The 16,915-nt window shown below is 41.6% G+C and overlaps 1 protein-coding gene across 2 annotated transcripts in view; it reads left to right on the forward strand.

Annotated features, from left to right (window-relative positions):
- Positions 1 to 6,463: 6,463 nt before the first annotated feature.
- DENND6A (DENN domain containing 6A) overlaps positions 6,464 to 16,915 on the forward strand; it is an 86,468-nt gene continuing 76,016 nt past the window's right edge. For both annotated transcript variants that reach the window (XM_060203065.1, XM_060203066.1), the window contains exon 1: positions 6,464 to 6,860. In XM_060203065.1, coding sequence (XP_060059048.1) covers positions 6,609 to 6,860 — 252 coding nt within the window. In that variant the 5' untranslated portion in view covers positions 6,464 to 6,608. The remainder of the gene's footprint in view (positions 6,861 to 16,915) is intronic.

Raw genomic sequence — 16,915 nt, forward strand, 5'->3', positions numbered from 1 at the left:
AATATTTACTAAGTGACTGTCCTTTGCCAGGCACTGTATAAATATTCAGAATGTAAGCTGTGAAGACAAAGTTCTTTATAAAGTTTAAAAAATATATTTTATTTACTTTTACTGAAAGAGAGATACCGAGAGAGAGAGAGAGACAGAGAGACAGAGAGGAAGAGAGGATGCTTTTTAACGTTTTCACAAACATTATTTACAAAGTGTCTACCTGTGGCTCGGTTAGTGATGCAGTGGATAAAGCACTGGACTCTCAAAGATGAGGCTGAGTTTGATTCTTGACACATTGCAAGGGTGATATTCTGGTTCTCTCTCTCCTATCTGTGTATAATTAATAAGTAAATCATAAAAACAATAGAAAGGAGCTGGGGAGACAACATAATGGTTATGCAAGACTTTCATATCTGAGGTCCCAGGTTCAATGTCCAGCACCACCATAAGCCAGAACTGAACAGTGCTGTGATCTATCTACCTTTCATTTAAAAATTAAAAATAAATAAATAAATAAAATGTTTTTTAAAATAGACTATTCTAGCAATGTGTTTTATTATTGTCATTGCCTAGATTAAAGATAGGGGACCTTTTTCTGCCAAGGGTCATTTGGATAGTTACATCACTCACCACGAGTCATACACAGTTATCAACTTAAAAACTTAGCACCTGTGGTCTGGGAGGTGGTGCAGTGGATAAAGCATTGGATTCTCAACCATGAGGTCCTGAGTTCAATCCCTGGCAGCATGTGTACTAGAATGATGTCTGGTTCCTTCTCTCTCTCCTATCTTTCTCATGAATAAATAAATAAATTCTTTAAAAAATTTAGCACTCAATGTTGCTATGAATAAAAGTCCAAGGTGTATTGAATTTGGAGGTCTGGATGTGGTTGCCTTGGCAGGACCAAATCAAATGATTTCTTTTCATTTAGTTTTTCTTTTTTTTTAATGCTTTCTGTACAGTCTGCAGACTGAATGTTCTCCATTCCTGGATTAGATCCTTCCTTCAGGCCTGTTGCTGTTAGTTCAGTAACACAGGTACTTGAGCTTCTAAGTGGTTCTCTTGTATTTTGTTTTGCTATCATAAGTACAGTCTTGCCCCAGCAGATGCACAAGGGCTAAAGGAATTTCCTCTGCCTTGTCCAAGTAGGTAGATATTTAGGTGCATATGAACTCTCCTCGGGACCTTTGGGTAAAACTAAGCCCCAAAACTTGACATGGAAATTCACACTATTTTTTAAAGCTCACTGTTTCTTTTTTCTGTTTTCCTTCTCCTTTGTTTTTAAACTATGAAAATTGCTGAGATGCCAGGAGTCTGGTTAGTGATGAATAGGGAAGATTGAAATGCATTTAATCCTGTGCTCATTACTGTTGGCAATATTAGAAGACCAGAGCAATCATGGATCTAGTCATACTCTTGGCTGAAACAACCTGGCCTGACTTAACTGTTCTTCACATGGAAAGAAAAATAAATAAATAAATAAATAAATAAATAAATAATACCTCAAGACTGTAGTGACAATAAATGCCACCTGAGTCAGTGATGTCACCTGGCTGCCAAAACAAGCAAATGTGATCTGAGCAAGCATTAAGAGAAGACTGGTGGCTGGGATAAGTAATGTAATAGTCCCAGCATGCATGGTGCATGGCAGTGGTCAGGTCACACCTGGGGGATGGGGTTTCCTCCTGAGAGTCACATTGTAGGAGTGGTGTCGACAAGTTGGAACTTGCCCAAGTCGGGCAGGCGGATGATGAATGGACTAGAAACTCCATCTTCTGAGAACCAGTTTAAGGAACAGAAGGATGTGGGATAACAATTTTCAGTGATTCAAGGGTTCTTATTTAGTTGGACTTTTGTATGTGTAATCTAAACTCGCATGACTTACATCATGGGAGTATATTGAAAAATGCATAATCTTTTCTTCACCAAATAATCTTTCTCATCTTTCTGAACTTCTAGAAAATAAGTTTTACAGAACAGTGCCTTTTCTTTCACAAGGTATGTTAGGAAAGAGGCTGACTAATGTGTATGAGGACATTCATAAGGAGTTTAGGAGGTCTGAAGAGATGACCTATTTCAAGATCCATTCATATTGGAAGGTTCTAGTGACAGAACACTAAAAAGAAAGGAAGCATTAGTGCTTTCCTCCCTAGATCCCATGCAAATATTAACTGCAGACTACATTAAAACTGATAATCAGGGCTCATTTGGATAGTTCACTGTGCTTAGCCCAGATTTAGCCCTGTTCCCACCACATTGAAGAAAGCTTCAGAGGTTCCATTGTGTAACAGTTAACACTCTGGACTCTGAAGAAAGTTTCAGTGCTGTGGTTCTCTCTCTCTCTCTTCTCTCTCTCTGATTTTCTATGTTTATCTAAAATGTTTTAAAAATAAAATAATAAAATAAAATTGATAATCAAGGGCCCAGGTAGTGACTCACCAGTTATCATTTCTGAGGCCCTGTGTTTAATCCCTGGAATTATGTGGACGTACTATGAACAGAAAATGGTAGAAAGGTGCTTTGGTGTTTTTCCTTCTCTCTTCTCCCTGCTAGTATTTGTTCCTAAACATCATATTAAAAAATGACAATCAACATGATGGTGAAGGAGGACCTAGTAAGGGTTGTATTGTTATATGGAAAACTGGGAAATTTTATGCATGTACAAACCATTGTATTTTACTGTTGACTGTAAACCATTAATCTTCCAATAAAAAAATGAAAAGAAAAATGACAATAAGTGGTCAGGGAGGTGGTGCAGTGGATAAAGTATTAGACTGTCAAGCATGAGGTCTCAAGTTTGATCCCTGGCAGTGCATGTACCAAAGTGATGTCTGGTTCTTTTTCTTTCTTTCCTCATATCTCTATCATTAATAAATAAATAGCACTGGGCTACATCTAATTGAAAAGTTCCTACACAGCAAAAGAAACCACCACCCAAACAAACTCATTACAGAATGGGAGAAGATCTTTACATGCTACACATCAGACAAAAGGTTAATAATCAAAATATATAAAGAACTCACCAAACTCAGCAGCAGCAGCAGCAGCAACAACTACAACAAAATGACTCCATCCAAAATTGGGGAGAAGATATGAACAGAATATTCACCAGATAAGAGATCTAAAAGGACAACAGGCATATGAAAAACTGCTGAATCAGAGAAATGTATATAAGGACAACAATGAGATACCACTTTATTCCTGTGAGAATGCCATACATCAAAATGTATTGTAACAACTAATGCTAGAGAACTTGTGAAGGCAAGGAAGCTCTCCTGCACTGCTCATGGGAATATAAGTTGGTCCAACTGCTATGGGGAGCAGTCTGGAGAACTCTCAGAAAGCTAGAAATAGACCTATCCCATGACCTTGTAAACCCTCTTCTGGAGATATATACTAAGGAATCACACACACCTATCCAAAAAAGATCTGTGTAGGGAGTCTGAAGGTAGCACAGCGGGTTAAGTGTATGTGGCACGAAACTCAAGGACCTGCGTAAGGATACCGGTTCAAGCCCCTGGCTCCCCACCAGCAGGGCATTTGATTCACAGGAGGTGAAGCAGGTCTGCAGGTGTCTATCTTTCTCTCCCCTCTCTGTTTTCCCCTCCTCTCTCTATTTCTATCTGTCCTATCCAACAACAATGACGACACCAATAACAACAACAATAATAACTACTACAACAACAATAAAAAATAACAAGGTCAACCAAAGGGAAAATTAATTAATTAATTTAAAAAATAAATAAAAAGATCTGTGTATACCTATGTTCAACAGCACAATTTGTAATAACCAAAGAAAGTGGTGGAAGAAAAAACCTAGGTGTCTAACAACAGATGAGTTGCTATGAATATATCTATATCTATCTATCTATCTATCTATCTAGATAGATAGATAGATAGATATAGATATATGATACTCAGCTATTAAGAATGATGAATTCACCTTTACCTCATCTTGTATGGAGCTTGAAGGAATCATGTTAAGTGAGATAAGCCAGAAATAGAAGGATGAATATGGGATGATCAGAAGGGAGGTTAGATAGCAGACTGGTTATGCAAAGGGACTCTCAAGCCTGAGGCTCCAAGTCCCAGGTTGTATAAGTACCATGTGCTAACCGACTGTGTCACTGGAGCTCCAAGTCCCAGGTTCAATTCCTGTACTCATTCATGGACAGAAGTTGAGAAATAAGAATTTGGGCTGGGTTTTATGTACTATACCAAAGTAAAGGACTCACACGTATGTGTGTGGAGACTTTCAAGTCCCGGAGCATGATGGTAGAGGTAAGACCTAGGCTGGGTACAAGAGTGTTTTGCAGAAAACTGAGAAATTTTACACATGTACCAACAACTGTATATACTGTATATTATTAATTCTGCCAATAAAAATAAACAGGTGAAATTAATAATAAAAAGGGGATACTAATGCTCTAAATAAACATCCTAAAGATGTGAGGACAATGTTTGTCCAGTAGAGTACATTTTATTGGGCAGTGCTACAAAATCCTTAGGAGTCTCAGGGTTCTTGTCTATAAAGTGGGAATAATAATAGGATCTGCCTTTTTGAACTCTTTACAGGATTAGAAAAGATTATGTGTGCAAAAACATGAACAATATTCTTCTTCTTCTTCTTCTTCTTCCTCTTCTTGTTCTTTTTATAAAAAATATGCTTAGGACTAGAGAGGTAGCTCATTATGTAGGGTTGCATGTGGCCCAAGTTTAAATCTGGGCACCATATGGTAATAATGCAGGAGGCTCTGATGTTTTGTTGTCACTCTGCCTCTCTCTGTTATACTATCTAAATGAAAAATTTGGCCAGGAAGTGATAAAATTACATAATTTACTATTTACCTACCATTCATGAGGACACAGGTTAAAAAAAATTCCCTGAAAGCAGTGCAATCATGTGTACAAGAGGTCACAGCAGATCCCAAAAAATGTGAATTATTTATTTATTTATTTTTACCCATTTGCCGATCTGGGTATGATTATGTTTCTTTTCTTTTTTTTTTCCCTCGCAGCCATCTTTTTCCCATTGTTGTTGTTGCTGCTGATGTTGTTGGATAAGACAGAGAGAAATTGAGAGAGGAGGGGAAGACAGAATGAGGAGAGAAAGATAGACACCTGCAGACCTGCTTCACCACCTGTGAAGTGACTCCCCTGCTGGTGGGGAGCTGGAGGCTCCAACCAGGAACCTTACTCTGGTCCTTGTGCTTCGTGCCACGTGCGCTTACCCTGCTGCGCTACCGCCTGACTCCCATGATTGTATTTATTTGCTTTTACTGTGAGGTTCATACTCAGCAAAAGGTAGCTGTTGTATAAATCTTAGTAGCATCATGTTGGATCAATAATCCGTAGCAGTTCATGGGACCAAGTGTCTCCTGAGTGGCCAGAACAGTGTTTGTCCTGAAGAATACAAAGCTGCCTGTCACTAGGATTTTGCTGACAAAGTGATCGATCCATAGTTCGGTTTGGAAGCCAACATGGTGTCCAGACAGGCCTGGAGAGATTATGTGTGTTGGATGAGTCACAGGCACCAGGGAAAGAAAGATGGGAGTGGAGAGAGTACAGCTCAGTGAAGGTACAAGTCTGAATCAGCAGACTGCCCCGAGTGAACTGTAAACCTGATCAAAGTTGTAATACTTGCTGGACTAGTAATGCAATCCTTCAGAACCTCAGCTTCTTTATCTATAAATATAAAGAGAAAGAATGTCAATTCCTTACTAACCATGCTGTGAAGATTCAATGAGACCACATTAATAAGGTACTATCTCCTCTGGCAAAGACTGTGTTCACGAACTGTAACCTTTATTGGTATGTTTTAATAATGTAAGCATACTTTGTTATTATTAATCATGTGGTTACAAACATAATTCTTTAAAATTTTATTTATTTATCACTTGTTGGTAGAAACTGAGATGGAAAGAAGAGATAGGGAGAAAGAGAAAGTGAAAGAGGGAGAGAGGGAGGGAGGGAGAGAGGGACAGAGAGAGAGAGAAAGTCCTGCAGCACAGCTAAGCAGCTCATGAAGCTTTCCTTGTGCAGTTTGTTGAGCACTGTAACATGTACTCAGTCAGGTGTGCCACCACCTGGCCCCCAAGCACAATTCTTTCTCTGGAAATAAGACTGTGAATGGGCGGGTCAAACAGTTACACCATTGCAGTCTTAAAAAAAAAAAGCTTACTGGCTTATTGAATGAGAGAAAGAAGAGAAAGACACCAGAGCACTGTTTTTTATTTTTTAATTTTTTTTTAATGAGGGACTTAATTTACAAGCTTGTATGGGGTAAATCGGTTTTTTTAAAGTGGTAATAGGGATAGAACCTGTGGCCTCTATTGCCTCAGGCATAGAAGCTGAGCTGTAACAGGTTTAGCTGCCTGCAGGACCCACAATTTCTGTCTGAAAGTATTCCACAGTTCAGTGCAGGGCCAGCTTCAACTCCCCACCGCCGCGCGCTGCCATTGGCTCTCCGCGCCGAGCAGCTCCCAGGATCACGTGGGCCACGGCCCCACCCCTCAGAGACAGTCCCCCGCGGGGATGGCGGTCGCGCGTGCGCAGAGACGAGCGCTCGCTGCGGCGCGGTCCGCAGCGGAGGGGGCGCGAACAGCCTGGGGCGGCGGATGGATCCGCGGGGCCTGACAGGCTTGGGGCCCAGCTCCCGTGGGCAGTTGGGCGAGGCGGCGGTGGCGGCCGCGGAGGAACCGGAGGCGCCCGCGGCGGCGGCGGTGGTGGTGGCGGCGGGCGCCACTCCGGAGGAGCAAGAGGAGGATGAGGGCCGCAATCGGGGCCTGCTGCGTTGGGATGGCTTCTCCGCCTGGCTGCACTGCGTGTGCGTGGTGGGCTTCGACCTGGAGCTGGGCCAGGCCGTGGAGGTGAGGCTGCGCTGCCTCGTTCCGCGGCCCCGGCGGGGCCTCGGGGCGGCCGGAGCGGCTTCGGGAGCATGTGACCCGGGGGCCCCGGGACCTGCACCGCTGGCGCCCAGCATCCGGGCGTGGCCACCTCTTCGGAGCGCTCCCCTCGGGAGGGCCCGCGCTGCGGTTCAGGGTGAAAAGTTCTCCAGGCTCCTCCTAAATACTTGTCCGTGTAATTTTTTTTTTTTTTAACCCGGAGTTATGCAATAACAAATGAAGAGCGGCGCCGGGAGAAGCCTGCAGGCAGGAGGCCGGTATTTTTTTTTTAAATCGAGCAAGAACAATGCCCCGACAGATGGTGAACTCTATCGCCTGTCTTCCAGCAGCCCGCTTCTTCCGAGGACGGGGTTGTTCTGAGCTCCTCGGACCCCGGCTGCTCCCCCCCGCCCCCAGCCCCGCAGTACTTTTTCTTCCCTTAAGTCTGCAGTTTGTTGATGTTGCTTCTGTGGTTCTGAGCACTGGTATGGAGATGAATTGAAGGGAAAAGCGTTGGTTGTGGATCTGTCAACGCTTTCATCTCGTGTCGGACGGACCTTTTTGGACAGCCCTGGGGATCGCGTGTGTTCTTGACTTGGGTCTGATTAGATTTATCAGCACCTGGCGGTGCAGGGAATTGGAGCCGGGACCTCCAGTCCCCACACCTCTGACCTGCAGGCATGACAGTCTGATGTACAAACCACTGTGTTAGCTTCCCAACTCCATAGAGTTTTTCTGTGTTACATAAGAAGCTGCTTGTCTTTTGTGTCCAAGAAAAAAGAGCTTACTTTGTTTTGGTGGCGAATATAGGCTTTAGTGATTCATTCTGACTTGAGTGGCATGAGTTGACTGGAAAGTAGCTTTTTTTCCCTTAATATTTATTTATTTGAAAGAGAAAAAATACACAGATACCAGAGCACTGCCGGGCACCAGCTTGTGGTGATGCTGGGGATTGAATCTGGGGACCTCAGGGCCTCAGGCATGAAATCCTTTTGCATAATCAGTGTTTCCCCAGCCCAATTAGCTCTTTCTTAGTATGAAGCTAACTTTTGTGTTCCACCTTTCCGTTCTGTTTTGTCATTATCCATTCTAGTAGCCCTTGAGCTTCCATAGAGAGTCTTACGCTGGTTACTAGGCGTGCAAATATTACCGACAGTGCTGGGGGTCAGGCGGTAGGTAGCACAGCAGCGCAGCAGATTAAGCGCAAGTGGCGCAAAGCACAAGGGCCAGGTAAGAATCCCGGTTCGAGCCCCGCCCCCCCCCTCCCCACCTGCAGGGGAGTCGCTTCACAGGCAGTGAAGCAGGTCTGCAGGTGTCTTTCTCTCCCCCTCTCTGCCTTCCCCTCCTCTCTCCATTTCTCTCTGTCCTATCCAACAGCGACGACATCAACAACAACAACAATAATTACAACAACGATAAAACAACCAGGGCAACAAAAGGGCAAAAGATAGCCTCCAAGAGAAGTGGATTCATGGCACAGGCACTGAGCCCCAGCAATAACTATGGAGGCAAAAAAATAAAAATAAGACAGTGCTGTACTCTGTATTTGTATAGTGACGCTATAATTTAGAGGCGAGCTAAGCATTAATCACAGTTGGAGGTAGGACCAGATGTAGTATCTGATATACACTGGTATTCAGTATTTGTTGTTAAAACCAGTGAACATGTGAGCAACTCTTTACCTTATTGACGGAAACAACAGTTCCCAAAGACTTTTGAGGCAAAGATTTATAAGCCATCTATTATTTACACTGATTTTTAAAAATTATTAATATTGCCTTACAAAATTATAGAATTTCAGGGGTATAGTTCCTTACTTATACATGTGTACAGCTCACTGTACCTACCACCAAAGTTATTGACCCTTCCCTTCCTGATAACCACCATAGTTTTACAAAGTCTAAGAGACTGTTTAATATTTTAGTCCTATATATATATATATATATATATATATATATATATATATATATTCCCTTTTGTTGCCCTTGTTTTATTGTTGTAGTTATTATTGTTATTGATGTCATCATTGTTGGATAGGACAGAGAGAAATGGAAAGAGGAGGGGAAGACAGAGAGGGGGAGAGAAAGACACCTGCAGACCTGTTTCACCACTTGTGAAGTGACTCCCAAGCAGGTGGGGATCCAGGGGCTTGAACCTGGATGCTTAACCCGCTGCGCTACCGCCTAACTCCCCTATTTTTATATTAAAAAAAAATTTTTTTTGCCTCCAGGGTTATCACTGGGACTCGGTGCCTACACTACAGATCCACTGCTCCTGAAGGTCATTTTTTCCTTTCTTTCAGGACAGAGAAATCGAGAGAGGAGAGGAAAACAGGGAGGGGCGGAGATAGACACCTGCAGATCTGCTTCACCGCTTGTGAAGCGACCCCTACAGCTGGGGAGCCGGGCTTGAACCGGGCCTTGAACCGGGACCATATGTCAGTCCTTGCGCTTTGCGCCATGTGTATGTAACCTAGTGCACCACTGCCCGGACCCTATTTGTTTTATTTTATCTTATTTTATTAATTTTTTTTTACTTTATTGGGGGATTAGTGGTTTACAGTCAACAGTAAAATACATTAGTTTGTGGGAGTCGGGCGGTAGTGCAGTGGATTAAATGCACGTGGCACAAAGCACAAGGACAAGGCATGAGGATCCCAGTTCTAGCCCCCGGTTCCCCACCTGCAAGAAAGTCGCTTCACAGGGAGTGAAGCAGGTCTGCAGGTCTCTTCGTTCTCTGTTTTCCCCTCCTCTCTCCATTTCTCTCTGTCGTATCCAACAACGACGACATAAATAACAATAAAACAACAAGGGCAACAAAAAGGGAATAAATAAACAAGTATTTTTTAAAAAGATAAAAAAAGATAAAAAAAACATTAGTTTGTACATGTGTAACATTTCTCTTGACCCATTTGGAATTTACTTTTGTGTATGGTGAAATACAGTGCTTCAATTTCCATTCACTTTTTTAAAAAATATATTTTTATTATGTTTATTTATTTATTGGATAGAGACAGTTAGAAATGGAGAGGGGGAGACAGAAAAGGAAAAAGACACCTGCAGCCCTGCTTTACCACTTGCAAAGCTTTCCCCTTGCAGGTGGGGACCAGGGCTCAGACCTAAATCCTTGGGCATTGTAGTATTGTAGCATGTGTGCTTAACCAGGTGAGCCACTACTCTGCCCCTCCTTTACTTTTTTTGAAAGTTTGCACTAGTTGTCTACATGCTACATAGTAGCAAAACCATCCAGTAGTTCTTTTGTGTCTTTACTTGTTTGACTTAGCATAATTATCTCGTTTTATTTTGTATCCAGAGACTACATTATTAATTTTTAATTGCAGGATAGTGTATCACGGAGTATATGGCCCACCATTTCTTTGCCCAGTCATTCATGGACATATAAGTGAATTCCATTACTTTGAGTATTGTGCTTGGCAGGATGTGCGCCTAATCCAGTGTGCCACCGCCCAGCTCCTCTATGTTGGGTATTGTGAATAGTGTAGCTGTGAACTTAGGGATGGGCATATCCTTTCCAATTATTGTTTTCATGTGCTTTTTGATATATATCTAGGAGTGCAGTATTGCTGGGCCATAAGATATTTTCATCTGTGTTTAAGGATTCCCCATACTGTTTTCCAAAGGGGCTGCACTAGTGTGCATTCCCATCAACAGTGTAACAGAATTCCTGTTTCTCCACATCCTCACCGACACTTGTTTCCAGTCTTTTTGTTGTAGACCAAACTTATAGGTGTGAGCTGTTATTTCATTGTGGTTTTAATTTGCAGTAGTAAGTGATGTGGAATATATATATGCCTTCTCTTTGTCTTCTTTGGGGAAGTTCTATTCATATCCTTTGCCCACTTTTAAAAAAAAATTTTATTTATAAAATGGAAATATTGGAAAGACTATAGGATAAAAGGGGTATATTTCCACTTAATTCCCACCACCAGAATTCCATATCCAATCCCCTCCCTTGATAACTTTCCTATTCTTTATCCATCTGGGAGTATGGACCCAGGATCATTATGAGGTACAGAAGGTGGAAGGTCTCTTTGCCTACGTTTTGTTATTGTGTTGGTTGTTTCTTGAGATGTATGGTGCTTTTTTTTTTCTTCTTTGCTTTATTTTCTTTATTTATTTTATTGCCACTATGGTTGTTGCTGTGGCTTGGTGCTTGCACTATGAATCCACTGCTCCTAGGAGATATTTTCCCTCTTTCTTTCTTTCTTTCTTTCTTTCTTCTCTTTCTTTCTCTTTCTCTTTCTCTTTCTCTTTCTCTTTCTCTTTCTTTCTCTTTCTCTTTCTTTCTTTCTTTCTTTCTCTTTCTTTCTTTCTTTCTTTCTTTCTTCTTTTCTTCTTCTATGTGATAGGACAGAGAGAAATAGAAAGGAGAGGGGAGATAGAAGTGGAGAGAAAGACACTTCTAGACTTCCTTCACTGCTTATGAAGTGTTCTCACCTGCATATGGGGAGCTGGGGCTCAAACCTGGGTCCTTTCACATGGCAATGTATGTGTTCAACCCAGTGCACTACTGCCTTACATGTATGTGTGTGTATTTAATATGAGTCCCTTGTCAGATGTATAATGTACAAATATATTCTCCCAGTTGCTTGGTTGCCCTTTTTATACTCGAAGTTTCTTTTGGTGTGTAGAAGCTTTTTAATTTCATATACTCTCATCTTCTTATTCTTACTTTAGTTTCCCTGTCAGTGCAGTTAAGTCTCCAAATATGTCTATAACATTAAGGTCCTAAAATATGTCACCTATGTTTTCTTCTTTGTGTTTTATAGCTTCAGGTCTAACTTCTAAGTCTACTATATTTTGAGTTAATTGTGATGTAAGGTGTTAGGTGATTAACTTCTTGTGGATCCTATTGCCGAGTACCATTTGTTAAAGAGATACATTTTTTTGATCCCACTGTATGATTTTTGGCTCCTTTGTCATATATTAGAAATTCATATATGTGTACATTTATTTCTGGGCTCTTTATTCTATTCCATTGGTCCAAATGCCTGTTTTTGCTCCACCAGCACACAGTTGTATTGTTCTGTAGTATAGTTTAAAATCAAGGATCATGATGCCTCCACCCCCCCCCCATATCTCAGAATTGCTTTGGCTATTCATGGTCTCTTGTGGCTCTATGCAAGTTTTAGGATACTTTATTCAGTTTCCTTGATATGAATTGCATTTAAATTTAAATTGCTTTATGTAAGCTGACCATCTTAACAATATTTATTCTTCTGATCCATGAACACAGGACAGTCTTTAATTCTTTTAACAATGCCCTATAGTACTCATTTAAAAATTTTGTTGTTACCCACCTGCAGGGGAGTTGCTTCACAGGCGGTGAAGCAGGTCTGCAGGTGTCTATCTTTCTCTCCTCCTCTCTGTCTTCCCCTCCTCTCTCCATTTCTCTCTGTCCTATCCAACAACGACGACAACAACAATAATAACTACAACAATAAAACAAGGGCAACAAAAGGGAATAAATAAATAAAATAAAATATTTAAAAAAATTTTTGTTCTTAAATTTAAGGCATTTCATCTTTTTGTACATTTGTTAATGGAATAACATCCTTTATTCCCCTTTCTTTTGATTCATTGTGCATAGAGTGGCACAGTTTGGGACTGGTGAAATAGCTCATTTGGGTAGTGTGCTACTTTGTTATGTGAATGACCCAGGTTCAAGTCCATCTCCCACAGCTTTGACAGAAGCGTCCGTGCTGTGGTCTCTTTCTCTCTCTGCCCTTCTGCCTTCCTGTCTGTATCTAATAAAAAAAAAAAAGGAAGGAAGGAAGTCATAAGCTTATGTGTATTGATTTTGTATCATACCAATTACCTGAATTTATTGTTTCTAATATTTTTTGGTGGTATATTGACATATTAACCTGAAGTTCTATGTAAAACAGAATTTACTAATGTAAAAGTTTTCTATTGCATTTAGTTAGTTGCATTTTTCAAAAGATATATTTATTCATATATATTACTTCTTATGTATGTGAGAGAGAGAGAGAAAGAAAGGGAGAGAAAAGAAAGGAAAGAGAGAAAGACCAGAGCACCATACAGTTCTGGCATACACAGTATGAGGGGTTAAACCTAGGACCTCAAGCGTATAATGTCTACACTTTAATGCTGAGCTAGCTTCTAGCGCTGACTATGTATGATATGTATATACATATATATGTATATATATTTACTTATTTGCTGCAAGGGTTTATTGCTGGGGCTTGGTGCTGGCACAATGAATCTACTGTTCCTGGCAATCCTTTTTTAATTTTTTTTCTATTTCTATTTTTTACTTGACAGGACAGAGAGAAATTGAGGGGGGAGGGGAGACAGAGAGGGGGAGAGACACCTGCAGAACTGCTTCATCAGTCATGAAGCATTCCCCCTGCAGGTGGTGGGGAACAGAGGCTTGAACCCTGGTCCTTACACATGGTGATATGTGTGCTTAACTAAGTGGTCGGGTGCGCCACTGCCTGGCTTGCTTTTGTTTTTAAGCTTCTAATTTATTTATTTATTTAAATTATCTTTATTTATGGGATAGAGACAGCCAGAACCGAGAAAATATGGGGAGCTAGAGAGGGAGCAAGAAAGACAGACCTGCTTCACCACTTGCAAAGCTTTCCCCCTACAGGTGGGGACTGGGGGCTTGAACCTGGGTCATTGTGCACTCTAACATGTGTGCTCAAACAGGTGCACCACCACCTGGCCTTCTTTTTGTCTTTTTACCAGAGCATTGATCAGCTCTGTCTTATGGTGATGTGGGGGATTGAACCTGGCACTTGGGAACCTCAGTCATAAAAGTTTCTTTGTATAGCCATTATGCTATCTAACCCCCTCCTGTATTTTTTATTTTATTTTTATTTGATTTTTTTTCCCCCTCCAGGGTTATCACTGGGACTGGGTGCCGACACTATGAATCTACTGTTCCTGGAGGCCAATTTTTCCATTTTGTTGTAATCATCGTTGTTGGATAGGATAGAAATCGAGAGAGGAGGGAAGACAGAATGGGAGAGAAAGATACCTGCAGACCTGCTTCACTGCTTGTGAAGTGACCCCCTCCCTGCAGGTGGGGAGCCAGGGCTCAAACCAGGATCCTTATGAGGGTCCTTGCATTTCGTGCCATGTGTGCTTAACCCACTGTCCTACTGCCTGCTCCTGTGTTTGTTTGTTTGTTCATACAATGGAAACACTGACAAGACCATAGGATATAGTATAACAGGGGTATAATTCCCACCACCATAACTCCATCTCCCATCTCCTCCCCTGATAGCTTTCCTATTCTTTAACCCTGTGGGAGTATGGACCCAGGGTCATTATGGGGTATAGGAGGTGGAAGGTCTGGCTTCCGTAATTGCTTCCCTGCTGAAGACAGATGTTGACAGGTTGATTAATACTCCCAGCCTGTCTTTCTCTTTCCCTAGTGGGGCAGGCCTCTGAAGAAGTTTGGTTCCAGGACATATTGGTGGGGTTGTCTCCCCAGGGAAGTCTGGTTGGCATCATGGTAGCATCTGGAACCTGGTGGCTGAAAAAAAGTTAACATATAAAGCCATACAAATTGTTGATTAATCATGAACCTAAAGGATGGAATATTGCAGATGAATATTTGGGGTCTCCGTTTTGGAAATAGCTAGTATGTCTATTTTAGGTATATTTCAAAGGGCCCATGACTTTATTAGTTTTTGCCTGAGTCTGACATCTGATATGCAGGTGGACCCAAGTTATTGTCTGGGGAGATGATGTCATGGCTGGAAAAAAGGCTAGAAAGCTGGATCAGGGAAGAGAGTAGCTCCCAAATATGGGAAAAGTATATAAATATTGTTGACTGTAAATCCCATTGATTTGATCTGGGGCCCATATTCAGCATAGGAGCCTATGTAACCTCTATATCCCTGTAGGTCCAAACTTGCATTCTGTGGTCATCAGTAAGAACATTGAGTTGCACCAATTTCAGGACCCATCTTCAGGTGGTAGATAAGAGTATGTTATCCAAACTCCTTTGGAGGATGGAACATTCTCTACCATTGTTGATCCACATTGAGGGCAAGGTCCTGTGGGAGCCCTCAAAAGTGTCCATTATGTTGTTCCTGATGGATATGACATTTAGGCTGCTTTCACATGTTGGCTGTTGTGAATATTGTAACAGTGAACGTAGAGATGCACATACCTCTTCAAATTAGTGTTTGAGTGTCCACTAGATAAATGCCTAAGAGTGGTATTGCTGGATCATAAGCTAATTCAATTTTATTTGTTTAAGAACTGTCTGTACAGTTTTCCAAAGGGACTGTACCAGTTTGCATTCCCACCAGCAATGTAGCAGAGTCTCTTTTTCTCCACTACCTGTACAATACCTGTCATTTCCTGTTTTGTTGATGTAAACCATTCTCTCAGGTGTGAGATGATATCTCAATGAAGTTTATTTGCATTTCTCTAATGACTAGTGGAGCATTTTTTCATGTGTCTGTGGGCCATGTATATCTCTTTTTTAGAAAGCTGTTCTTTGGCATTTTTTTATTGGGTTTTACTTCTTTTGTAGATCTGTGCCAATTTTGTATAGATGCTTGATATCAATTGCTTGTCAGTTGTGTGATGTACAAATATCTTCTCCCATTTACTGGGTTGCTTGGTTATCCTTGTGTAGTTTGCTTTTGATTGTATAGAAGTTTTTTTAGGGGGGCTGGGCAGTAGTGCAGTGGGTTAATAAGCACACATGGCGCAAAGCGCAAGGACCGGCTTAAGGATTCTGGTTTAAGCCCCGATCTCCACCTGAAGGGGGGTTGCAGTGAAGCAGATCTGCAGGTGTCTTTCTCTCCTCTTGTCTTCGCCTCCTCTCTCAATTTCTCTCTGTCTTATTCAACAACAACAACTATAACAACAATAACAACCCCAGAGAGGGCAACAAAATGGGAAAAATAGCCTCCAGGAGCAGTGGATTCATAGTGCAGGCACTGAGTCCCAGCGATAACCCTGAAGGCAAAAAAAAAACAAACAGTTTTTTTAGTTTCATGTAATCCCATCTACGTACTTTTATTTTCATATCCTTTTTAAAATTTATTATTGAATAGAAATAGAGATAAACTGAGAGAGGAAGAGGAGCTAGAGAGGGAGAGAGACAGAGAAACCTGCAGTCCTGCTTCACCACTAGGGAAGCTTTCCCCCTGTAAGTGGGACCAGGGACTTGAACCTCGGGTCCTTGTGCTCTGTAATGTGAGTCCTTAACCAGGTGTGCCACTGCCTGGTCCCTTGTTTTCATTTCCCATGCCCATGAGTGTACAGTTATATTTTTGATATGGAGATTCTGCAAAATTTCACTGATGTTCTTTTCTTCTATAAAATTCAGAATTTCTGGTCCAATGCCCTGGTCTTTGACCTGTTTTGATTTGGTTTTGAAGTATGGTGTTAGGTGGTGGTCTAGTTTCACTTTTCTGCATGTTATTGTCCAGTTTTCCCAGCACCATCTGTTGACGGGACCTTCTTTACCCCACTGAATGGTTTTTACCCCTTTGTCATATATTAGGTGGCTGTATATATGTTGGCTCATTTCTGCCAGCCCCACTTTGTCAAGTAGGGATTTTTTTCCCCCCTTTAATAAATAAAAATCTAATATGATACTCCAGTCGTGAGTTTGGCTCAGTAGGATGTGTGTGTGTGTGTGTGTGTGTGTGTGTGTGTGTGTGTATGTGTGTGTATTTGGTCATAAACAACAGAAACTATGCTGAAACAGAAGGAGAAGTTACTGTAAAGCTACATAGGTATATTAGTATTCCAGGTAAAAACTTAGACTTCAGAAAATAATTGAGCCTAGAATAAGGTAACTTTTTTTGCTTATGCTCGTGTTTTGAACATTTTTTTCCTCATGTTTCATGTTCCTTTTAAACTAACCTCCTTGGGGTCGGGTGGTGGCACACCTGGTAGAGCGCAACATCAGGGCACAAGGAAGTCCCTGGCTCCCACCTGTGGGGAGGGGAAGCTTCACAAGTGGTGAAGCAGGGCTGCAGGTGTTTCTCCCCCCTCTCGATCTCCCCCATTCCTCCTGAT

The sequence above is a fragment of the Erinaceus europaeus genome, chromosome 12 (genome assembly GCF_950295315.1).
Source record: "Erinaceus europaeus chromosome 12, mEriEur2.1, whole genome shotgun sequence".
In the NCBI taxonomy this organism is placed as follows: domain Eukaryota; kingdom Metazoa; phylum Chordata; class Mammalia; order Eulipotyphla; family Erinaceidae; genus Erinaceus; species Erinaceus europaeus.